The sequence below is a fragment of the Perognathus longimembris genome, chromosome 20 (assembly GCF_023159225.1).
Source record: "Perognathus longimembris pacificus isolate PPM17 chromosome 20, ASM2315922v1, whole genome shotgun sequence".
NCBI classification, from domain to species: Eukaryota; Metazoa; Chordata; class Mammalia; order Rodentia; family Heteromyidae; genus Perognathus; species Perognathus longimembris.
This window is the reverse complement of record NC_063180.1, coordinates 26,983,311-27,009,655: the sequence shown is the minus strand read 5'-3', so window position 1 is coordinate 27,009,655 and position 26,345 is coordinate 26,983,311. Positions and strand designations below refer to the sequence as shown.

The 26,345-nt window shown below is 46.1% G+C and overlaps 1 protein-coding gene across 1 annotated transcript; it reads right to left on the bottom strand.

Annotated features, from left to right (window-relative positions):
- Nucleotides 1–1,109: 1,109 nt before the first annotated feature.
- Nucleotides 1,110–4,133, bottom strand: LOC125368162 (zinc finger protein 709-like). The gene is made up of 2 exons (XM_048369018.1): nt 4,104–4,133; nt 1,110–2,240 (listed from the first exon to the last, which is right to left on the bottom strand). Exons 1-2 carry the CDS (start codon nt 4,131–4,133, stop codon nt 1,110–1,112), a joined length of 1,161 nt encoding a protein of 386 aa, XP_048224975.1.
- Between the last annotated feature and the right edge of the window lie 22,212 nt (nt 4,134–26,345).

Sequence of the window (26,345 nt, the reverse complement as noted above, 5' to 3'; positions counted from 1 at the left end):
GAAGATCAACAAAGAACCAAAACACAAGATTTCTCCATTAAGTATGGATTAGGAGTTTCTTTCCCGCTAAGGCCCTTAGGGTATTTGAAACTAACATTGTAAGTACAGACTCCTACATTCACTAGAACCCAAGCAGATTACACACATACATCTTTAAATGTGGTTGTGCATAGGGACTGACTAGCCAAACAGAGTTTGGGTCACTAGTTGGCTTTTCTGGTTTTCGTTCATCATATTTAAATTTACACTAAAAGTTGAGTCATAATCATAGTTCTTATGTGCATAATATAAGAGCAAGATATAGTACCCCACACAGCTATATTCTTTCCTTTTTATATTCCCACATGACATTGAAGGGCTGAGTATAGACAGAAGGATTTCTCACATGAAAAATGTTCTCGTGGATTTTCATCAGTGTGCATCATTTGATTCTGTATACGAGGAGTAGATCAGTTCGCAGTTTCCCCCAGGTGACACCCACGGTTTCTCTCCGCCATTTGTTCTTTGAGGGAGCCAACCTTCCATGATGACTGAAGGCTTTCCCAGAGCTGTGATGTTTATAGTCTTTCTCACCCGCAGACAGACAGGTCTAAAGCCTCTTAAAAAGATGGTTTCTGTCTGTGGTTTCTGTCCAGTATATGTCTTCTGGTGTTGTCTTAGATGAGTTGATTGACTGAAGACTTGCCCATACAGATGAGACTCCTGAGTTCTCCCTGCGGGAGGATTGCTCTTACTTTGTAAGGTTACAGGGTCTACCAAAACCTTCCACAACAGGTTGCATTAGTGTGATTGCTCTCATTTCTAGTCCAGGCAAGGTTTAAATGAGATACTGAATGATTTCCTTTGCCGATGACATGCATCATTTTTTTTATCTAGTATGTACTTTCATATGGGGAAAAAGACTGGAGGCTAAACAGTAAACTACCCACAAAAGTGACACTCATAGGGCTTCTCTCCAGTGTGTGTTCCCTCTTGTGCGACACGTTAAGGTTGCGTAATGAAGGCTTCCCCACAGAAGTGACTCTCTAATACGGCTTCTTTCCAGTGTGTATTCTCTCATGTGTGGCACGAGAAGATTGCACAGTGAAGGCTTTCCCACCAAAGTGACACTAATAGGGTTTCTCTCCAGGGTGTATTCTCTCATGTTTGGTAAGTTGAGATGATGTAGTGAAGGCTTTCCCACAGAAGTGACACTCATAGGGTTTCTCTCCAGTGTGTATTTTCTCATGTGTGGCACGAGAACATCGCTGAGTGAAGGCTTTCCCACAGAAGTGACACTCATAGGGTTTCTCTCCAGTGTGTGTTCGCTCATGTGCGGCACGATAAGATGGAAAAAGGAAGGTTTTCCCACAGACGTGACACTCATAGGGCTTCTTCCCAGTGTGTATTCTCTCATGTGTGGCACGTTGAGATGGCTGAATGAAGGCTTTCCCACAGGTGCGACATTCATAGGGCTTCTTTCCAGTGTGTATTCTCTCATGTTTGGCACGAGAAGATTGCACAGTGAATGCTTTCCCACAGGTGCGACATTCATAGGGCTTCTCTCCAGTGTGTGTTCTCTCATGTGTGGCACGTTGAGATGGCTGAGTGAAGGCTTTCCCACAGGTGCGACATTCATAGGGCTTCTTTCCGGTGTGTATTCTCTCATGTTTGGCACGAGAAGATTGCACAGTGAAGGCTTTCCCACAAGTGCGACATTCATAGGGCTTCTCTCCAGTGTGTGTTCTCTCATGTGTGGCAAGGGGAGATGGCTGAGTGAAGGCTTTCCCACAGGTGCGACATTCATAGGGCTTCTCTCCAGTGTGTATTCTCTCATGTGAGGCACGAGAAGATGGATGAGTGAAGGCTTTCCCACAGGTGCGACATTCATAGGGCTTCTCTCCAGTGTGTGTTCTCTCATGTGTGGCACGTTGAGATGAGTAAGTGAAGGCTTCTCCACAGGTGCGACATTTATAGGGCTTCTCTCCAGTGTGTATTCTCTCATGTGAGGAACGAGAAGATGCATCAGTGAAGGCTTTCCCACAGGTGCGACATTTATAAGGCTTCTCTCCAGTGTGTGTTCTCTCGTGTGCGGTACGTTGAGATAAGTAAGTGAAGGCTTCTCCACAGGTACGACATTCATAGGGTTTCTCTCCAGTGTGTATTCTCTCATGTGAGGCACGAGAAGATGACTGAGTGAAGGCTTTCCCACAGGTGCTACATTCATATGGTTTCTCTCCAGTGTGCACGACACTATGTTTCTTAACATACCAGGGCCATTTGAAGCGTTTCCCACAGATGAGACATTCATGCCGTTTCTTTTCAGTGTGTTTTCTGTTTGGTGCCTTAAGGTCACTGGGCCTTTGGGAGGCTTCCCCACTGGGAGGGCATGCGTGTGCGTTCTCTCTGGCATGTGCTCCTTCCTGACTTCCAGAATGAGACTGCTGAGTGACTGCTTCCCACACACAGAGGGTACCTTCATCTGCCCCTCCTCCAGTGGGCATGTCCGCCTGCTGCTGGAAGTGACTTGGCTGAATGGAGGGGGCAGGACACAGGTGGCTGTCATCAGCTTCCTGGTTAGTGTCTCCTCCATCCTGGCAACTGAGCTCCCTGCGTTGATCGACTACATACCCCAGCTCACTACCCTCACACACTTTGTCTCCATTGTGTGCAGTCATATGGTGACTGAACTTTGAAGGAACAAAGGCTGTCCTACACAAACTAGAATCATGTGATTTCTCTCCTGTGTCAGTTACATTGTGTTTATAGCATTCATTGCTCTCAACAAAGACTTTAGCACACAGACCACAGTCACACTGTCTGTTTTCCTTGACATACTTACTGCATTGTGTAATATCTAACGAATTCTTCATAATGCCATTGCCGTTTAGATGATCAATTTCTTTGTGTTCCATGTGCTGAGGAGTACATGAATATTCATGATGGTTCTCTACCCGGTGTAGGCTTACACAGGAGATGGCTTCTGCATCGTTTAGCAAACTCTGTGTCAATGAAGAGCTGTGAGTCTTCGTTTCTGTAGAGTCATTCCTGTCAAGTGAGTCTTGCAGATAAAGAGATTTCTGCAGTGGGAAGATGATGAAACATGATCATCAACTGTTCACATTCATCTCTGTGGCCATATCTCAACGTGAGAATACTAGACTACTTAGCCTAGACATAAAACAGATTATAACTGGGCACTGATAGCTCATGCCTGTAATCCTAGCTACCCACATGGATGAGATCTGAGGATCATGGTTCAAAGTTAGCCAGTTCAGGAAAGTCCATGAGCATCTTTCCTGCAGTAATCCAGTCACAAAAAGCTGGGAGAAGTGCTGTACTTCAAGTGGGATTGTGCTAGCCTAGAGCAACAGAAGGAGTGGGACAGTACCGAGGCCCTGAGTTCGAGCCTCAGGACAAGAAAAAACAATAACCAACTGATTTTTTCTTTTATATCCACACCTTGAAAATGCCAAAGACATGCTCCATGTAAGATGTCAACAAGATAACAATCAAGTCAATTTCCAGATCGGTGTGTGTGGGTGTGTGTGTGTGATAGAGAGAGAGAGAGACATACAGACAGACAAAGAGACAGAAAAAAAGAGAGTCAAAAAGAGGGAGTATACACATAGTTGAAGAGAGAGATATAGACAAACACATAGATAGGTAAGAACATTGGCTTCATACTATTTTGTATTGCATATCTTAGTTTAAGTTTGTTTTTAATTTTGTTTTTGCTAATCCTGGGGCTTTAACTCTGGGCCTGGCACTGGCCCTGAGATTTCTTTGCTGAAGGCTAGTGCTCTACTACCTGAACCACAGCACCACTTCTGGCTTTTTCTGTTCATATAGTACTGAGAAATCAAAGCCAGGGCTTCATGTATGCTAGGCAAGCGCTCTACCAGGAAGCCACATTCTTAGACCCTGATATGAAGGTTTTGAAATCCTGTTATTTACCTTACAAAATTCAAACTATGTGGAGCTTTCAACCACGAAATTTCCTCAGCTCAACAATGAGGCAGGCACTTGAATTTCCGCTACTCTTTCCACTGCCAGGTCTTTACTGGTCATGACAGGAGTCACATCCGTGTAACTTACCACTGACGGGGTCAAGTGGACCTTACCGCTGACTTGCTGTATGTAAAGACGGCCATCTTTGCCATGTGGAATGAAAATGCCTGTAAGAAATGTTTAAAAGCATTCCTAGCATGAAAGCGGGAGGATATTTTTAAAAGCATCTTAATCCGCAATTGTGTAGTCATTCAATGAATCAAAGGAAAGGAAACAATTCTTAGGAAAAGCACCTCCTGTCATATTCACAATCATGAATGATAATTTGTCATCACTAGGCTTCAAGTCAGGACTTGTGTGTTGTTGCTGAGATTTCTGCCTCAAGACTAGTGCTTCACCACTTAAACCACAGCCCCACTTTCTACTTTTTTGTGCTGAGTAAGAGAGTCTCCCAGAGTTCTCCTGTTTGGATGGCATCAAACCACCATCCTCAGATTTCAGCTTTCCTGTGTAGTTACGGTTGTAACTGGAAATAGAATAGCTAAGAGAATACAATATAACTGTAATCTAGATAATACAACTGAATCTTAGGAATCCCACAGTGGCTCCAAATTAGATTAAGATGCTGTTCATGTAACTCCATGTTCACAAACAATGGGAAAATACAATACATAGTCTAGGGGTGGATTCAGAAGTAATCCCTCAGTTTCTATTTCTGCCTTAACAAAACACAAGCTACCGTCAAAAGTATATTTTCACAGGCTGAATTCAAGTAGAAATTCCAGTGGAAAGAAGCTGAGTGAAAGCATATGAATGTATATATGTGCTTAATTTTATATACTCACACTGAAAAGTATATATGTGCACTGGACGGGTCCCGGTACTCACCGATGGACTCCAGCAGAAAGGCAACCTCTGACATCACATCTCTCCACAGCTTCCTCTGTCTTGCATTCATCAGGTCCCACTCTTTGGGGGTGAAGTTCACAGTTACATCTTCAATGTTCAGAGGTTCCTACAACACCCAAGACGGATCCCATTCGACAGTGCAACAGGGACAACTTCATCAGACAAGCCTTGAGATGACGCCAACTGAGGGAGGTAGAGCGGAGACCGGGTATGCACAGAAATCAACAGTTCTATGGCCTAGTGGCAAGAGTTCTTGCTTCTTATACATGAAGCCCTGGGTTCGATTCCCCAGCACCCCATATATAGAAAAGGCCAGAAGTGGCATGGTGCCTTGAGGCAAAAGAAGGTAGGGACAGTGCTCAGGCCCTCAATTGAAGGCTCAGTATTGGCCAAAAAATAAAAAAATAAGAAACCAACGGTTCTTCAGAGCAAGAATGGGGCACCCTCAGCGTGAGTGGCCTCAGCGCTGGCCACACTGTAAACTGCTATGGAGGGGCAGATGAGCAGGCGAACCCCGGAATACTGCATGGCATGTGGAAGAGACGATATGGAATACCCCACACTCCACATGGAACACCTTCCTCTCTTGGGACTGGAACTCGGGTCTTGGGTGCTGACCCTGAGCATGGTTTCTCAAGGCTACTTTGTGCTCTACCCCTAGAGCCCCAGCTCCCCTTCCAGCTTTTCTTGGTGCTTGATGAGAGATGAGAATCTGGGGGATTTTTCTGCAGGGCAACATTGAGCAACATTGGCCAGTCCTCAGCCTTCGGAGCCACGTGGTTATGACTCCTTTAGAATAAAGTTTGTGCAGGCATTGGGCTTTGACCTCATGACCTACATGCTGTCTCAGAGTGTACTTTGCTAAACCTGATTGTTCTCCCAACAGAGCTATACATTCATGTCCCCATTTCTCTTCTTCTTCTCCTTCTCTCACCCACCCCAACATCTCCACACTCTCCTCCGCCTCCTACCTCTTCTCCCTCCTTCTCCTCCCTCTCCTTTTCCTTCTCCCTCTCTCTCTCCCTCCTTCTTCTTCTTGGTAAATTAGTGGAGAAATGAATCTCATGGGTTTTCCTGTCCAAGCTGGCTTTGAACTGGGATCTTCAGGTCTCAGCATGCTGAGTAGATAGAATTACTGCTGTGAGTCACCTATGCTCCATTCTAAGACTTAAATGGTACTAGAAGCACCCAGCCACTGGTGGTTCATTTTACCCACTCAGGGATAAGGCAGGATCGACTACAGAAAAGGAAGCAGGGTAAAAGGCTGCCAGGAATAAAAAAAAAACCAAGGTTAAAGCTAGTCCATCAACTTCTCCTAAGATTAAGGGACAAAGTTATTCAGGGGAAAATGAGGCCAGATAAGTTCAGAAGAATGAGGTCCGGTGAAGGCAACTCAGAAATGTTGTGTTTAGAAACATGCTATCTCAGCTTCAGAGGCAAACAGGATGTATCCCTTCCCAAGAAACGCATTTCTCAGCCCAAGAAATAACATTTGTCTGGCAGGATGTATGTCTTCCCGAGTAAAACACTTCCCCCAAACCTAAGAAACCAGGTCTTTACTGGTCATGACAGGAGTCACATCCATGTAACTTACCACTGAGGGGGTCACGTGGACCTTACCGCTGACTTGCTGTATGTAAAGACGGCCATCTTTGCCATGTGGAATGAAAATGCCTGTAAGAAATGTTTAAAAGCATTCCTAGCATGAAAGCGGGAGGATATTTTTAAAAGCATCTTAATCCGCAATTGTGTAGTCATTCAATGAATCAAAGGAAAGGAAACAATTCTTAGGAAAAGCACCTCCTGTCATATTCACAATCATGAATGATAATTTGTCATCACTAGGCTTCAAGTCAGGACTTGTGTGCTGTTGCTGAGATTTCTGCCTCAAGACTAGTGCTTCACCACTTAAGCCGCAGCCCCACTTTCTGCGTTTGTGTGCTGAGTAAGAGAGTCTGCCCAGAGTTCTCCTGTTTGGATGGCATCAAACCACCATCCTCAGATTTCAGCTTTCCTGTGTAGCTACGGTTGTAACTGGAAATAGAATAGCTAAGAGAATACAATATAACTGTAATCTAGATAATACAACTGAATCTTAGGAATCCTACAGTGGCTCCAAATTAGATTAAGATGCTGTTCATGTAACTCCATGTTCACAAACAATGGGAAAATACAATATATAGTCTAGGGGTGGATTCAGAAGTAATCCCTCAGTTTCTATTTCTGCCTTGACAAAACACAAGCTACCGTCAAAAGTATATTTTCACAGGCTGAATTAAAGTAGAAATTCCAGTGGAAAGAAGCTGAGTGAAAGCATATGAACGTATATATGTGCTTAATTTTATACACTCACATTGATAAGTATATATGTGCACTGGACGGGTCCCGGTACTCACCGATGGACTCCAGCAGACAGGCAACCTCTGACATCACATCTCTCCACAGCTTCCTCTGTGCTGCGTTCATCAGGTCCCACTCTTTGGGGGTGAAGTTCACAGTTACATCTTCAATGTTCAGAGGTTCCTACAACACCCAAGACAGTTCCCATTTGACAGTGCAACAGGGACAAGTTCAACAGACAAGCCTTGAGATGACGCCAACTGAGGTAGGTAGAGGGGAGACCAAGTATGCACAGAAATCAACAGTTCTATGGTCTAGTTGCAAGAGTTCTTGCTTCCTTTACCTGAAGCCCTGGGTTCCATTCCCCAGCTCCATATATATAGAAAAGGCCAGAAAAGGCGTGGTGGCTAAAGTGGATCAGTGGTAGCCTTGAGGCAAAAGAAGCTAGGGACAGTGCTTAGGCCCTCAGTTAAAGTCTAAGGACTGGCCAAAAAAAAAAAAACAAAAAAAGAAACCAATGGTTCTTCTCAGCGTGAGTGGCCTCAGCAGCCTCATCGATGGCCACACTGTACGGTCCTGTGGAGGGACGGATGAGCAAGGCACACCCCGGAACACTGCATGGCATGTGGAAGAGACGATATGGAGTAACCCACATTCCACATGGAACACCTTCCTCTCTTGGGACTGGAACTCGGGTCTTGGGTGCTGACCCTTAGCATGGTTGCTCAAGGCTAGTTTGTGCTCTACCCCTAGAGCCACAGCTCCCCTTCCAGCTTTTCTTGGTGCTTGATGAGAGATAAGAGTCTGGGTGACGGGCTGGGGATATGACCTAGTGGCAATAGTGCTCGCCTCATATACATGAAGCCCTGGGTTCAATTCCCCAGCACCACATATACAGAAAATGGCCAGAAGTAGCGCTGTCGCTTCAGTGGCAGAGTGCTAGCCTTGAGCAAAAAAAAAAAAGAAGCCAGGGATAGTGCTCAGACCCTGAGACCAAGCCCCAGGACTGGACAAAAACAAAAAAACAAAAAAAAGAGTCTGAGCGATTTCTCTGCAGGGCTTTGAGCAACAGTGGCCAGTCCTCAGCCTTTGGAGCCACATGGTTATGACACCTTTAGAATAAAGTTTGTGCAGGTATTGGGCTTTGATCTCATGACCTACATACTGTCTCAGAGTTTCCTTTGCTAAACCTGAGTGTTCTCCCAACAGAGCTATACTTCCATTTCCCCATTTCTCTTCTTCTCCTTCTCACCCACTCCTCCCTCTTCTCCCTCTCCTCCCTCTCCGCCTCCTCCTTCTCCTCCCCCTCCTTTTCCTTCTCCCTCTCTCTCTCCCTCCTTCTTCTTCTTGGTAAATTAGTGGAGAAATGAATCTCATGGGTTTTCCTGCCCAAGCTGGCTTTGAACTGGGATCTTCAGGTCTCAGCCTCCTGAGTAGATAGAATTACTGCTGTGAGTCACCTATGCTCCATTCTAAGACTTAAATGTTACTAGAAGCACTCAGCCCCTGGTGGTTCATTTTACCCACTCAGGGATAAGGCAGGATTGACTACAGAAAAGGAAGCAGGGTAAAAGGCTGTCAGGAATCAAAAAACTCAAGCTTAATGCTAGTCCATCAACTTCTCCTAAGATTAAGGGACCAAAGTTATTCATGGGGAAATGAGGCCGGATAAGTTCAGAAGAATGAGGCCCGGTGAAGGCAACTCAGAAATGTGGTGTTTAGAAACATACAATCACTATCTCAGCTTCAGAGGCGCAACAGGATGCATCCCTTCCTAAGAAACACATTTCTCAGCCCAAAAAATAACATTTGTCTGGCAGGATGTATGCCTTCCCGAATAAAACGCTCCCCACAAACTTAAGAAACTCCCAATCAAAATGTAGACAACGGGGGTCTTTCCTTATCTCAAGGAAAAGGAACTGCTCCATGGCAGGATGGGTTACACCTGCCAAGAGAGCCCCAAACACCCAGAAACTCAAGACATAACACCAACCCCCAACTGTTGGTTATTGGGGCAAAGAGAAAACACCTATCTTGGCATACAGTTAAAGTCACACCCCCTGCCTTTACCATATTAATAGTCTCAACAGCCAAGGAACTGCCTATCTCTGTCTGTCCAAGAAAGGACCCCCACTCTTGTAAGAGTGTGCCCTTGCTTTCTGAATTTCTCTCTGCTTTTTGTCTACTGGCTTGCTTACTTCCTCAGTAGAACTCAGCCACGTTTCCTTATCACTGTGAATTGTCCAGAAATTCTTTTTCTGGGATTGAAGTTAAGGACCCTAAGAGAGGAGTCCCTAGGTTAAAAGAAAAATGTCACAAACCCTCTCTTGCATCTGGTGCAAGGAGACAGAGATCTGGGGATCGTTGTTCCAAACCAGGCCAGGGAAGGAGAGTCTCAGAGACTCACATCTCCAGTAAGCTGCACAGAAGATGCCAGAGTGGCACTGTGGCTCAAGCACTAGAGCCTTAGCCTTGAGCCACATAACCTCAGTGACAGTGCCTTGGCCCAAATTTCAAGCCCCAGCACTGTCAAAAAGTAAAGATGAAAACTTCAGAAAACCATTCATAGCATTGTTTGCACCTGCGATGCAATGAATGGGTTCCATAACTATACCTAAGCATATCACTCAATAAAATCTTTCAATGATATTATATGCTTTTTTTTTCTTTTGCTGGTTCTCGGGCTTCAACGCAGGGCCTTGACACTATGCCAGAGCTTTTCTGTTCCAGGCTAGTGCTCCAACACTTGAGTCACACCTCCAACTTGCAGCTTTTTGCTGGTCAACTGAATAAGAGTCTCCCCAGTTGCCTCACAAGGCTGTCTTCAAAAGTGCCACCCTCAGATCTCAGGCTCCTGAGTAGCTAGGATTGCAAGCAGAGCATCCCGGGCCCTAATATCCTGTGCAACTGCAGCAAGCAACACAGTAGTCATTCCTTCCTTGAGAACATAAAGCTATACTGTATTATTCAAAGTCCAGAGCAGCTGGAGGAGATCCTTAGATTCTTTAGAATGCAGGAGTTCCCAAACAGCATGGGCTCTTTGTGGTGTCATTTCTGGGCACAGATCATGACAGGGTTGGTCAGAGTGAGGTTCAAGGGCATTAAGACCGGCAGTTTCTCCAAGGCCAGTCAGGGGGACACTGAGAGCCCAGTGATCACCATTCATTCCTGATAGCATGTCTCATCCTCAGTGTTTATGCAAACTCGTATATTATATATCACTGTCTATCTTCTTGTTCTTTCCATTCTGCTAAGCAGAAAGTGTTTTATAGTATAGTAAATTATCCGAGAAGCCACATATTGAAGGATGGAGTCCTGGAGTTTTTAATAGCGCACTAGCAGTCTGCAGGCAGCCGCTTGTTAGAAAGGCCTGCAGCCCACACATACCCTTCACACTGTCAGGAAACAGGACAGAGAGCAAAGAAAGAACAAAAACCATACCAGCAAATCAATCCAGCTCCAATGGAGAGCTGACTTGGGATGCCATGGTGACTGGAGACCAGCCAGGAGACAGGATGCAGGGAAGCAAACGTGGAGACACAAACAATGGCACCTGTGCTGGCCTGACCCTAAATAAAATCAAGTCTGGGGATTGGGTCTCAGCAAGCTCCCAGAGCCAGGCACTTGACTGACAGGTTCAGTAACCTATAGGACAGCAGGCACACCATGAAGCCAAGATGGCAGATAGTGGTCAGTGATGGCGCTAGCCAGATCCCACCTCCCTATTACAAAAGAAGCCTCTTTATTGGGGTCTGTCCAATTTGCAAAATTTTACCTAATGTTTTCATTTTGCCCTATATTCTATATTTATTCCTACTTTTCTCCTACATGTATACCTTCAAACTGAATTCTGTTCATGAAGTTTCCTAGGGGTAACCACCAGTCATCAAACATCAAGATGGTGAGGGAGGCCAGATCTGGAGGTCAGAAGCTGACTCCATCTCCATTATCTCCCTCAGCCCTGAGCTTCAGAGTTGAGGGCCCTGCCCCAACTTCTCAGAAGAATGGGAAGTTTCCCCCCATCACTGTAAACAATAGAAACTGTCCACCCCACCCCACCCCCCAATCCACCTGCCAACTCTAACTAGCTGGTTCAAACAGATACTATGTAAGAGGTTGTAACTCTACTGGACAACTGAGCGTGGCTTAGCATACTCTATAGGTGTTGTGACCTCATTGGCCAGGTACCTGTGGCGAGATTGTCCAAGCGGCCTTGGCCATTATAACTCTATAAAGCAGCAGCTCCCCAAGTCTGGGCTGTGGCCCTGGCCGGTCAGTTTATTCATACTTCCCCAATAACTCCATCTTTTTACTGTAGGCTGTCTCTGAGTGGTGGACTCTTCGAGGGGCGGGGAGACCCCCTCCCTTGGATCCTTCCCCCATTACAACCTGGTTTAAAGTTACCTCAAACAAACAAGTGCTTGTGACTGAGCTACATTAAGGCTTTTGTTTTCCCTCAGCAATGCCCGGATCTCGCAGTTCAATCTGGGAAAGGAACAGCTGTTATGCTCAAACACCAGACCCCCACAAGGACCATCAGAGACCCACATATATGCAAAAGCAAAAGGAGTATTTATTGTAAGCTCGAGCTTGGTCCTCTGTGCACTTGGCAACCGGACGCTAAGAGGCCATGAGCCTAGGGCTTTCAGCTGTTTTATACATTTTGGGGGGAGGGGGGCAAGGACTTAGCATACACCATAGCATCTTTTAACAAATCAACACACACCTCGGGAAAATTAAAAAATAATTCTAAAGCATGTTTGGCGCATTTGGTGAAGGGAAATCAGGAAAGGGTCATTGGTCAGATCGAGGGACTGACACTTTTAGAATTGATTGGTTAAGCCATAAGGGTGTAGCAAGAGGGATAGTGCACCACTGCATGGTTTTACATACAGGAAACCACACCTGGGTGGGGGAGTTCTGGTGATTGTAAAACTTGTTTTTCTTCTCTGCAGGTCACTCATATGGGTATTTATGGTTTTTCTGAAAGCCATCTGCCCCAGGGCATTTTATGGTCTTTCCTAGGTCCTTAGGCACAAAGCGATTTACAGAAGCAAAATTAGTAGTTAGTAACTACAAAATTGTGATTACAATTTTTAGTTTCTTCCCAGGGAACCGCTGAAAGTCCCGCCTCTTAGCCTGTGGGAACTCAGTTTTAGGCACCACAGTTAGCACGACACTAACTGAGTTGCACACATCAGCATGATTAATGAGTCGCTGGACATTGGGGAGGGTAGGTGAAGTTTTCCTTTAAAAGTGGGGACTCTTAAGAGTCCTTGACTTCAATCACAGAACAGAACTTCTGGACCAGTCGCCATGGTAAGAACTTGGCTGAGCTTTATTGATTGCGCAGGCAAGCAAATGGACAAGCAGACAAACGGACGAGCAGAAGGGAAGGGGCACTCTAACAGATTGTGGGGCTGGGCAGAAGAGACGGGGAAACAGATCCTTGGCTGTTAGGAGTATTCGTGTGGCATTCATAATCTGCTAGTATGTGCTACTGCCCTTCGGTTTGTCTACTACTTTGCTTACTCCATTAAGCTCAGCTATGTTTTCTTACCATCCTGCCTTGCCCAGAAATTCTTATTCCACAAAGTCAACAACCATAAGTGAAGAGTCCCTACATTTAAGGAAACCTCACAAACCCTCACCAGTGACTAGTGACAAGCCACTTCCCACGAGGCCACCAAACAGGAAAGGAAGAAATTCCCTGTGCTCCTTCCACACACCACTGAATTGCAGGCCAGAGTGCACGGATCATTTAGTAGTGGGACAATATTCCGATCAGTGACCACTACTTCAGAGTCACTACTTGGAATTCCAACACGTGAACAAATCTTCTTTGTACTTAATATGATAACGCAGTGGAGCACTGTTGGCTCTAGGCTGTAAGCTGAGCCCATCTGAGCTGCTCAGGAAGCAGAGATCTGAGGATCGGGCCTCAATGGCAGCCCTGGCAGAAGCATCTCAAGAGTCTTATCTCCAATAAACCACCAAGGAAATACAAAGTGGGGTTATGACTCTCTGTGGTAGAGCACTAGCTTGCAACAAAACAGGCCAGAGACAGTGCTGAGGCCGAGTTCAAGTCCTCCCACTGACAGTAAAAGAAAAAAAATATAAACACCGGATGCCAAAGTCTCATTTCTTTAAGGAAAGCTTTTGCTACTCACCGGGGATGCCATCAACCCATGACAGTGCTCCACTAGGCTTTCACTCCCAGGCAGTCCCAGTGCCATGCTGAAGGAAGCATGGAGGGAGGAAGAAGCCAGCAGCCACCTCCAGCCTAGGATTTCCAGCACCTGGGAAAGTGAAGTCCTGGCTCCTCCCACACGTACGCCTCCACCCAATCAACAACTCTGCAGAGCACTGGGTGAACAGTCACGCCCAGGGCTGTCCTTCAGCCCCCAGAGGCCAGGCCACTGAAAAGAAGAGACTGGCCCACTGATGAGGTGTGGGGGTTAGTCCCAGGAAATTCAAGTCCCAGCCCCAGACTCTGGGGATTCCAGCAGTGCCCACTGGGTCTAAACAACACTACTTCTTTACATATCCTCTTTAGGTCTATGCAACCCCCTTCATCTGCAATTGAAAGGGTGGCTTGCCTCCACTCTGGCCCTGGGAAGCTGGGTGGACAGCCCTGCTGTAGTTAAGTAAACAGCTGTGTTTACATTTGATCTTCATCACCTTCAGTGTGACATTTTTATTACCTGGGCTCAGATCTCTAGGACTGACTTCTTCTTGAAATAGTTGATCATTATAAGTGGACATCCATTTTAGGAGACTATGCATCGTGCCATATATTTAAAAACAGTTGTTTGTCTTTGAGAGGGAATGCATGTTCCACCAGGAGGAGCTGTTTTCCCAAGTATTTCCTCTTCCAGGATACATGTGAACCTTTGGTATGTGAACTGGGCCAGGGTCCTGAACGCAGGGCCTAAGATCTGATCCTGAGAGTCTTTTTCCCAAGGATAGCCCTCTACCACTGGAGCCAAGGCGCCATTTCTGGGTTTTTTTTCTAAGTAGTTTATTGGAGATAAGAGTCTGGACGATGTTCCTGCCTGAGCTGGCTTAGGAAATTGATCCTCTGATTTCCGGCTCCTAGGTAGCTAGGATTGTTGTCCTGAGCAGACAGTGCCTGGTGAGATACCTTAATTAAAACCACCAGGGCAGGCTCATTTCCAGGGCACTTGGACTTCTATTCGAAAGATAATTGCCTGTGCCTCTATTATAACTTGTGCTGGGAAACCTATGTCACAAGGATATTAGAATAAATACAGCAAACTCAACAGACCAGATAAACTTTAATGGACAGTTGAAGAGGGTCATCATAGCCACAGTGACCTGAGGAGAGTTAGGAGACATGGCAAACAATTCCAGGCAGGGAACAAGGGTCTTAAGTATTGTAGGAGGTGGTCCAAAACAAAAAGTTTCAGGACATGCTTTGCAAGTTTGTGGTTTTGCTTTAAGTAACTTACCCAGGCCTGGTTCTGGGAGCCTGCTCTGCAAACTCACTGAACAAGCTCGGTTTTAACCAGCTGTGGCCTAGGTTGTGAATGCAGGTGCCTTTTACCAGGGAGGAACAGGGATATGCCTCCACGTTTTTTAGAGTGTAGGGTACAATCAAATTGTATTACTATATTTAACATAGTGTTATGGGGTTCAGGGATCGATGATCAAAGGGACCACTCAGTCAGATGACAATCGGGGATGTAAAGCATTTTGGTGAGAGAGAAAGTCCAGGCAGGGTCAAGGCTGGGACCTCAAGATGGAGCCCTGAGCCATCTCAGAAGGTTGCCTATAAGCACCCAAACCACAGGAATTTCCCCTTTATTCTGACTGTGGGAATCAGTCACACAGGTTTGGGCGTCTTGACCTTTACTGGAAATCACCTGACCATCAGGTGATAAAACAGGATGCAACTCTGCAGGGGGGTGGGGAACAGGGGTAGAGGAAGAGGAAGGCTCACAGATAAGATGTGGACAATACCTAGCAAAGCAAAACAAGTTCAAAACAAGTTTGATAAATAGAGCTCAGGCCAGATTACATTATACAATATCAGTCATATTTGTTCAAAGCTAGTGCCAGTCGACAGTCATTCATTGGCATTTACATCATTTCTAAAGCACTTTCAAAATTTCAATGGTATATACCAAATACCCAGGTGGGCCTCGAACCCACAACAATAGTCAGCAGCACTCAGTCTGTCGGGCTAGGAGTCTCATTTAGATGTGCTCAGCATAAGTTCACCTCCACACTTACCACACACAGGTGATAGCAACAGACTTACAGAAGTGGAAGTGGCAGTTAGTGATCACAACTAGCATTTCCAGTAAAACTCTGGTGAATAAAGCAATGAAACATTAAGGCAATCATTAAAGCAATCAAAATCTTCTTTAATTGTTGGTTCTGGGTGTAACTGGTACTTACTAAGGACCCAGCTAACTTCTATAAAACATGCAAATGGGGTAACTATCAGGCTTGATCTCTCTCCTTCCTTTCTTTTGCAACCTCCAGCAGCTCCAGGCCCAGCTGCTTGGGGCTCCTGTTATTCCACTCAGGTTTGCCCCTCCCTAGGTCAACTACTTTGTGTAAGCCTGCTGTTTCTAGGGACCCTAAAAAGGAGGCTCCCCTATGCCTTTTACTTGTTTTCAACAAGTTGACCAAAGACCTGAAAGGACACCCACAGAGGCATCAGCTCTGGGCTCTCACCACAGGAGGGGCCCAAGCCAATTCCTCTGGATTCTCCTCCTAGCTGTCTTTTGCCTAACCTTGAATCACTAAACTCTGTGACCTAAAGCCTCATAAACTCATGTGTGTGAGATCCATTCTGGGAGGCTCCATGCAGATGCCCCCACCGGTTTAATTCTGCGCCCAGGACCTGAGTTAACCTAGGTAACTGAGATACCTGGGAGCAGGTACCTCTGCCATCTCTGAGGTCACATCCAATCCACCTGGCCAGATGTCCAGCCTTTCCCTATATAATCTAGGTAACAGCAGCTTCCCTTCCCCTCCCCACCCCCACCCCCTTTTCCTTTTTGCTCTATTTTCTTTTCTCTGCTTCCTTCTCCTCTGTCTCCCCATGCCTCCATCTTGTGTGGGCTGGCAGTTTACTCTTCCCCCACCCCCACCAAATGTCTTTCTACTGGACCATGTGGTAGGTTTCCTTCCGGGCCAACCGTCCAATATGCTCATGTCATCAAATCTGGCCTCAGTATTTCCTGAACAATGAGTCCAGTTGTCTCCATCAAGGGACACTGGATCCCGACATCTTGAGGGACCGACACGTGTCCTGCAGGTGCTTGGTGTAATAGGGAGGTCAGATCTGGCCAGTGCCATCATTAACTGTGGAGAGATTTCAGGCTGACTCCAGCTCAGATTAGAGCAGAAGCCAACTCCAACTCCACTAAACTCTCCCCCACCCCATCCAGGGAAGCTCCCCTTTATTATGGTAAGTTTTGTAAATTGACCTGGGAGCTTCAAGGGAACCTGTGCCCTCCCATGGGTAAGCATGTCCACCTGATGTCAAATCCTTGTGCCCTCCAGAGTGGGTGTATCCACCAGATTTCAAATCTATGTGCCAATTCTAACTAGAATGACAGGTTGGTCCAAATAGATACTATGAGACAGACTGTAACTCTATTGGCCACTTGCATGTGGCCTAACATGCTCTGGATGTGTTGTACCCTCATTGGCCACCTGCGTGTGGCAAGTTTGACTGTGATGTTTGCCTTATAACCAGGCTGCAAGGCCACGCGAGCGCAGTTCCAGCTCACGAGTCTGGGCTGCACACGTGCGGGCAGCTTCAGTGCCTGAGTCTGGGTCCTGATCCTGCACTCGTGGTCGGCAGTTTCGGCTCCTGAGTCTGGGCTGCGACCAAGGCCAGTTTGTTGACCTTTTGTTCACTTTTTACTTCCCCAATAAATCCGTCTTTTTGTCATCTTGCAGCTGAAGACTGTGTGGTGGATGAAATAGGGAGGCCAGATCTGACCAGTTCCATCAATAACTGTGGAGAAATTTCAGGCTGACTCCAGCTCAGATTAGAGCTGAAGCCAACTCCAACTCTACTAAACTCTCCCCCACCCCACCAGGGACGCTCCTCTTTATTTTGATAAGTTATGTAAATTGACCACCTGGGGCCTGGGAGCTTCAAGGGAACCTGCTATGAGTAGGCATAGAATGATAGGTTAGTTCAAATAGATATTATGAGACAGACTGTACCTCTATTGGCCACCTGTGTGTGGCCTAGCATGCTCTGTAAGTGTTGTACCTTTATTGGTCACCTGCGTGTGACAAGTTTGTCTGTGATGTTTGCCTTATAACCAGTCTGGAAGGCCACACGGACACGCGGTCCCGGCTCCGGAGTCTGGACCCTGATACTGCACTCATGGTCAGCAGTTTCGGCTCCCGAGTATGGGCTGCGACCAAGGCCAGTCGGTTCACTTTTTATTCACTTTTCACTTCCCCAATAAAACTGTCTTTTTGTCACCTTGTAGCTGGAGACTGTTTGGTGGACTCTTGGGGGAACCAGGAATCCCCTCCCTTGTGGGGGGACCCCGTTTCATTGTAGCGAACCCCCACTCTACTTCAGTGGACTCTTGGGAGAACCAGGAATCCTCTCCCTTGGAAGGGCCGGGTCATTGTAGAAAACCCCCATTCTACTTCATACTGGTGCATAGATTTGATGTCAGGTGGATACACCCACTTCGCAGGGCCCGTGGATTTGATGACAAGTGCATATGCCTACCCTTGGGAGGACACAGGTTCCCTTGAAGACTCCTCCAGGGGTCAATTTACATAACTTATCATAATAAAGGGGAGCTTCCCTCAATTGGGTGGGGGAGAGCTTAGTGGAAATGGAGTTGGCTTGTGCTCTAATCTGAGCTGGAGCCAGCCTCAAGTCCCTCCACAGTTAATGATGACACAGGCCAGATCTGACCTCCCAAATACACTCAAGTAGATGGGCTCCCCAACTTAGGTCCCTTCTCCTTTCCCACTCTGACTTGCTCTGCTCTCCTTGCTCTCCTGCATACTTTGTACCTGCCGAACTGCTAGACTCTCACTGGACAAGGATGGGGAGACCAACCTTAACCTTTAGAGGGGGGGTCGGGGGATGGTGGGGTGGGGTGGGGGAATAGCTAAAATCCCTCCCCCTCCTTCAGCCCGGGCCTCAGCGAAGACACCACCCACCCCGCCAAGCTCCTCCTCCTCCCTACAACCCTCCTCCTCCTTCTCGTTCCCGCTCCAGCCCTCTCTCTCACACAGCCTCTTTCAGCTGCCTATTCTGTTACTTCCTCTTGTGCTCACCAGAGCCCTTCCCCATTGGCTCCTGTCTTCCCCTCGGGCCCCCTTGTTCCTACTCAGGACCAGACTGATGTGTCCCCAATTCCCGTAAACACTACCACCGACTCAGAAAAGCAAGGTGAGAAGCCTTTACTATCTCAAGAACACACTGCACAGGGCGGGCAGCAGAGTGCAAGGCCAGCCTTCTTTCAGCAGAGCTTAGACAGGGAAAACCACACGCAGTGTGTTACATGGAAGCCAGTGGATTTACAGAAGCAGTGCCAGTAGTCAGTACTAACAGGAAACAGTGAAATTGATTAGGGCCCCTCCTAGTAAAAGTGGTTACACATAAGCAACACAAACAATGTAGGGGAACAAGAAGGGACAATCAGGACCACAATTATCTCTGGGGACTCATCTCCAATTAACCACCAGAACACAGAAGTGGAGCTGTGGCTGAAAGTTGTAGAATACTAGCCTTGGACTCTTTAGGTCAGGGACGGTGCTCAGGCCCTGAGCTTTAGATCCATGACCTCCAAGGGGCAAAAAAAAAACTAAATATTTATCCTTAAGAAATACCTAGGGCTGGGGATATGGCCTAGTGGCAAGAGAGCTTGCCTCTTATACGTGAGGCCCTGGGTTCGATTCCCCAGCACCACATATACAGAAAATGGCCAGAAGTGGTGCTGTGGCTCAAGTGGCTGAATGCTAGCCTTGAGCACAAGGAAGCCAGGGACAATGCTCAGGCCCTGAGCCCAAGGCCCAGGACTGGCAAAAAAAAAAAAAAAAAAAAAAGAAATACCTAAGTATGGGGCTGGGGATATGGCCTGGAGGCAAGAGAGCTTGCCTCCCATACATATTCCCCAGCACCACGTATATGGAAAACAGACAGAAGGGGCGCTGTGGCTCAGGTGGCAGAGTGCTAGCCTTGAGCAGGAAGAAGCCAGGGACAGTGCTCAGTCCCTGAGTCCAAGGCCCAGGACTGGCCAAAACAAACAAACAAAAAAAAAGGAAAAAGAAAAGAAATACCTAAATATTCTACGTATTATCTAAGTATTCTGCTCAAAGCATCCATTTAATGCATAAGAGTCCATTTGGTAAACTTCGGGGCTGGTACTCATTTACAGGGAGAATGTACATTGTCACTGTGAGGTTTAAGACACTCCATTCTTTTACAAAATAACAATGAGCCCCACAGTGGGAAGACTGAAGCTCCATGGACTGCACTAATATTCCTGATCTGGTCCCTGGTCCCGGCCTCCATTTCACCTACTCCTGCTGTGGGCACGCCCCTTTACTCATTAACATTGCCTCTGTCTCCTGCTCCTCATACTTCAGACTCAAATCCTCATTCACAGAAGTGCCATCAAATTACATACTGCTGAGACAGAACAGAGCTTCCACTGTGACCCTGGGGAAAGAAACACTATCTAAAACCATTGCTTATTATAACCCCACTGTTTGTAATTTACAACATAAGATTTCACCTGCTACTGAAATGTGTGTAGATTGTGTTTCTACTGCACAACGTTGTATGGTCAGAACTATGTGACCACATCTTCCCAAGGCCCTGAGTGTTCAGGCCAGCAGGTACTTTCAGTTCTCAGTTCTCAACTATGCCATGAAAGGGGAAGGGCTTGGTCTCCCCAGAAATTTGGAAGGGCTACAGTGCTGTAAATCATGCCCACGTCCAAGTTCTGCTTTAGCTGACTGGATGTTTAAAAGGCAGAAGGAACACTTGGATTTGGGTGCAACTTCTAAGCATAGAGTGCAGCACAATGGACCGAGAGTGTTGGGGGTATTGGACTGGGAGCTTCCAGATGATAGGAATCTGGCCAGGAAATGCCCTTCGCTGGGCCTCTCTGCCTGTCTGTACTGGCATGGCTCCTTTGCTAGGGCCTCGGTATGAATTTGGCGCTGGAGTAAAGAGATTTGCAAGCATTGGAAACAGCCCCTGCTTTGTCTAATAACTGGAAGGGGCTCCTGGCAATGATGCCCAGGAGAACAGATGCACTGCTTCCCACCAGTGGGAATATCTTCTCATTTTTTCCTAAGAATTCAGAACCTCACATGTTAAGAAAGGGTAGAAAACTCATGGTTATTTAAGAGCATAGAATATCCTTCTTATATCTTTAGCAACTGCTAATGTAAAGTTTGGGGTAAAACAGACAGGTCTGAAAGTTTACAGCAGAAAATGTAATGTGAAGCACGACTATCCCTTGTGAATCCAGTTATAGGTAGAAAAGTAGTTCTAACCTTATAATTCACAAAAGAATACCTGTAGTAAACAACAGTTCATTACACATCTAAAAGAAAAGAGTAGGGCTGGGAATATACCCTAGTGGCAAGAATGCTTGCCTCGTATACATGAAGCACTGGGTTTGATTCCCTAGCAGCACATATATAGAAAAAGCCAGAAGTGGCACTGTGGCTCAAGTGGCAGAGTGCTAGCCTTGAGCAAAAAGAAGCCAGGGACAGTGCTCAGGCCCTGAGTCCAAGCCCCAGGACTAGCAAAACAAACAAACAAACAAACAAAAAAAAACTGGAAGAGTGCCAGCTGCCCAGTAGCTCACAATGTTGTGCCAAGTCGCAAGACCACCACCAAGAAGACCACTGGGACTCAGACATTCCAAAATGCAAAAGCAAGGCAAGGCTTTATTTAAGCGAGCTGTAACTTGGGCCTGGTCCTGCCACAGCAGAGGTTAGGAGGGAGCCTCGAGTTACGATTACACAGGGCTTATAAAAGCAAAAAACAAAGTTACAACAATCAGGTGTTCAAGCAAGCAAGATTAGGACACAGGTACAAATCTGATTGGCTCAGGGCTCAAGGCACTCTGGGGGCGGTTAGAGTTAAGCATTCCCAGTGGTTAGAGTTCTTGACCGACTGGGCCCTAATAAGCTTGTCCTGGGTTTGCTCACAGGGCCTGTTTATCTCAGGTAAAGTGGGTAAAGTGGTAAAGTGGGGTTCACGTGGTAGAATGGGGTTCACGTGGTAAAGTGGGGTTCACGTGGAAAAGTGGGACCTGACTGCTAAGTCTGGCACTTCAACACCGGTAATCCTAGCTGTACAGGAGGCTGAGAGCCAAGGATAGTGGTTCAAAGCCAGCCTTGGCAGGAAAGTCCGTGAGAGTCCTATCGCTAATAAATTACCACAAAGCTGGAAGTGGAGCTGTGGCTTGAGTGGTAGAGTACTAGCCTTAATTAAGCACAAAAGCTTAGGGATAGTGCCCAGGTCCTGAGTTCAAGCCCCAGGACCAACACCAACCCCTCTCCACACCAAAAAAAAAAAAAAAAAAAAAAAAATCCTACAAAAAAAATGGAACCTGCCAAAGACAGACCCTGATTACCCTGACTTTATCATTCCTTACACATTGTATGCATGTACATATAATTATAATAATTATAATACTTTCATTACAGCATGTAATGGGAAAGAAAACATAAATAAGAAATTATGCTTTTAACTTTTACAGCAAAGAAAAGTGGCCACTGGTCCTGACCCTTGGTGAAATCCACAGTGAATAGAAAGAGGAAATGAGTACCCACTGCATGCCTGTAATTAGGCTAATTGCTCACCGAGTTTCAGGGCTCCAGAGCTGAAAAGCATTCCAGCAGAGCCAGCTCTGCCCTTCTGTGTGTTAAGCTTCATACTGCCCCAGAGGAGGTGCAGCCCCCCTACCCCAGGGAATAAAAGCCCAGGAACCCCTTGAGGGTCACTGGGCACTGCCTCTGGGCCCTCAACCCTGAGGCTCCACCCACTGCTTTCTGTTCCACTCCTACAAGGTGCCTGAAAAGTCAAGAAAGAGACTGAAGTATTAAGGAAATAGAAATGGGAATGGTTACAGGATCCTGGGAGGGAAGGATTTGAAAGACTGATATGAAATTTCACTTATACAAGTTGAATAGGTCTAGGCATCAACTAGACAATGGCCATGTCTATAGACTTTGCAATTTTGTTAAGAGAATGGACATTATAGTAATTGTTCTTTTTTGCCAGTCCTGGCCTGGGCACTGTTCCTGAGCTTCTTTGCCTCAAGGCTGGCACTCTAACACTTGAACCACAGCACCACTTCTGGCTTTACCTGTTTATGTGGTGCTGAGTAATTGAACTCAGGGCTTCATGCATGCTAGGCAAGCACTCTACCACTAAGCCACATTCTCAGCCCCCATGAGCTCTTTTGGCTCAAAGCTAGTGATCTACCACATTGAGCCACAGCTCCACTTCTGCTGTTCTGGTGGTTAATTGGACAGTCTCACACTTTCCTATCTAGGCTGGCTTTGAACTGTGATCTCCAGATCTCAGCATCCCAAGTAGCTAGAATTGCAGGCGTGAGCAACCTCTCTGAGGTTTGCCTCTCTAGAACTTAGGGCCTGGGCACTGTCCCTGAGCTTCTTTTGCTCAAGACTAGTGCTCTACCATTTGAGCTACAGTGCCATTTCTGGCCTTTTCTGAGTTGTTTTTTTGGAGATAAAAGTCCCATAGACTTTCCTGCCCAGACTGGCTTCGAACCATGAGCCTCAGATCTCAGCCTCCTGAGTAGCTAGGATTACAGACTGAGCCACCATTGCCTAGCTCTACTTACCCATTTATTTTCTTTTGTTCCTTTCATTCCTTCTTCCCTCCTCTCTTCTTTCTTCTTCTTTCCCTCTCTTCTCCTTCTCCTTATGTCCTTCCTTCCCTTCTTTCTTCTTTACCTCTATTCTTCCCTCCTTCCACTATTCCTCCTGCTCCTCCTTATCTGCCTGTCTGTCATCTGTTTTTACCTCTCTTTTTCATCTCAGTAATTTGGTCAGAGTCAACTGCCTGAGATGCAGCTACTGGTCTGTGAATAGTCTTTGGTATTTCCTTTTTAAGAGAAATGTAAGATGGCTTTATGAAAATTCCCTTCCCACACAATTATTTTTAAGAATAAACCAAGCCAGGCACCAATGGCTCATACTTGTAGTCCTAACTACTCAGGAGGCTGAGATCTAAGGATTGTGGTTCAAATCCAGCCCAGGCAGAAAAGTCCAGAGACACTTCTCTCCAATCAACCACCAGAAAACCGGAAGTGATGTTGTAGCTCAAGGGGTAGAGTGCTGACCTTGAGCTAAGAGCTCAGCCACAGTGCCCAGGCCCAGAGTTCAAGCCCCATGGTGCAGTTGTGTGTGTACTATGTGTAATTACAAACACTGCAGTGCTTCTGATAGGCTGAGTGCCTCGTGGCCCGGTGCACTCAGAATTCCAGTCAATCATTTTTTGTAGGTCTTATTGTTATTATAAAGAGGTTATCGTTAGATAAGTCACTTAGAGAGTCCATTTGTTTTGGGACAATGTCACCCCTTCCCTTGCTCTCTCCCTGTGTTTCCTTCCTGCTCCCTCCCCCAAGCTGTACCCTTCATTTTCAAGATAGTGTCCAATGAGGGCCATTGCTGCATTTGTCCACCCATTGTCCCTCCATTTCTGTGGCCCCTCCTTCCCCTCCTAAAGACAGGAAAATGAACGAACAGAACAGAAAGCAAGGAAAACAGAAATCCTCTTGTTTTCGTTGCCTGGAGTTCATTTTGATCCATCTATTATTTTGTATGATTGGTGGCATGTGGCGTTGTTCCTTTCTATTCCTCTCCTGCAATCACATTGGATCCTTGTGAGCAGTGGCCATGTAACAAATGCTTCCCCAAAACACAGACTTCATAATGACAGCCTCTGGACCTTGCTGCATGCTGCCCTAAAGGGTGACGCCTGTCATGAGATTTAATCCTAGACAGTTTTTCGCTTTTGGGCTATTTGTTAAGATTTGGAGTGCACATTGTGTGTTCTTCAACAATTACATTCGTTAGACCTTGCACTTCCTTAGAAACTCTATGGAAAAGCAGGGAGAAAAAGCACTCTGATGTCACAGTCCCCTCGGCCCCTCTGAGCTCTGTTCTTATTCTGTGCTGGATCAGGTACGAGGTTCCACATTATCCACTTGAATCCCTCCTTTATGAGACAAAGCATGAGATGTGCTTCTCTTGGAAAATGGGAGACTGGGAGGTGAGCTTTCCTCTTTCTTGCTCCTCCTCCTATCGATGGGAACACCCCCACCGCAACTGTTAAAATGCAGTCACATAAATAAATAAAAGCAAGTCCTAACACACAACTAATCGCTCTTCCTCCGAACCAGGTTTTCCCGTGTGATCTGAGACCATCAACCTGGTTCTTCCCTTCACAGTGATGACATCACTATTGCGCGGATAAAGAAATACATGTAGGTGAAAAAAGAGGAGCTTTTAACAGCGGTATTTCAAGTGGTGTACAAAGATGGCGTTGAGTTCTCCTCAGTGAAATTGAAAGCGACGTTCCTCCTCAGAACTAACTATCGAAACAGAAGCCAAATCCCCAGTGCCAGCAGAGAAAGGGCAGTGATCACTGAACCCCACAACCCAAGCCCAGACTAAGAGCGTGGACCGGGGCAGGTCCAGGTTGCTCAGGTGCCCGGAGGGAATATTTTTGGGTAACTGCAAATCTTCTTGGTAATATTACAAATGCTCCTAATAAATTTCCATCATTCCAGGTACTCTTATATCTGTAATATGCACCTTGCCATTTAAACTTCAAAACACCCTTATAGGTAGGTGCTATAATAACCTGAATGTCATATGCCACTTATTTTGACTAGTAAACAAATTTTTAAATGTAGAAGAGTATTTATAGAATGTCCTTGGGACAAATAAGCAAGTTGTGACAAACAATTTACTGAGAATGTGCTTATTACTAGGTCCAAACAGGAATTGAGTCTAAAATTCTTAATGATATTTGCAAGAATCTTCTCAATGTTACATGATATACCTCTTATTTTTGTCTAGCAAGCATTCCATCATGTCTAGTAGGTATTTTAGTAGTCCTGTAGTTTGTCTACCTGACACATAGACTTTTGGCCTATGCAAGAATGAAATAGATAGGGGCTGGCGATATGGCCTAGTGGCAAGAGTGCTTGCCTCATATACATGAGGCCCTGGGTTCGATTCCCCAGCACCACATATATGGAAAATGGCCAGAAGGGGCGCTGTGGCTCAGGTGGCAGAGTGCTAGCCTTGAGCAAGAAAAAGCCAGGGACAGTGCTCAAGCCCTGAGTCCAAGGCCCAGGACTGGCCAAAAAAAAAAAAAAGAATGAAATATATAGCAGAAATTGGGACTCTTGCTTATAATTCTACCCAAATGCATACTGAAAAGACAAGGCAATATAAAAAAAAAAAAAGACAACTCTGGACTACTATGATATTTCCATGCATGTATATACATTGTTAGATCAAATTCAACCCTACTATTATTTTCTCCTCTCACCACCTTCTTAAAACAATGTAAAACAATTTAATGCGTTTCGTTATTCTAGTTTCATACATGTGCATGAATTACTTTGTACAATCAACATAAGCTAATCCAAAACAGAGAAGAAAAAATCTAGATTGGTTCTTGAACCTACTTGCACATCCAAACCCTCTCCGTTCTTTTGGACTTCCACACGTTCCCTCTCCCCAATAGACTGCCCGCAAAGGTATCTTAGCCGCTTCTTCTTGGCCCAGGTGAGTTCGCTGTGTGTGAGACTTGCAGACTCGGGCGGGGTAAATGCAGGAAGTCGTGCATGGAGGACGAAACAGTGGCTGGAAATTGCAAGTTGAACATTTTCTGTGGCCGACGGAGGAGGCTGTCCCTCTTCTGGCCCAAGAGCTGGGGGTGGTCAGATCTCCAAGAAAGAACAAGAGAAGACAAGAGATCTGCTTCCCGGATCACACGTGGAGTTTCTGGATCGACCTCTTTTCATTTCTGCTTGTGTTTGTTTCTCTGTCTACTTTTGGTTTTATGATGA

Excerpts from the sequence above, each read along its gene's own strand:
- LOC125368162 (XM_048369018.1), bottom strand. The coding sequence starts at position 4,133 with ATGGCCGTCTTTACATACAGCAAGTCAGCG. Across the intron at positions 2,241-4,103 it reads TTACATACAGCAAGTCAGCG|AAACATAGTGTCGTGCACAC; the intron begins GTAAGGTCCACT and ends TGGTATGTTAAG.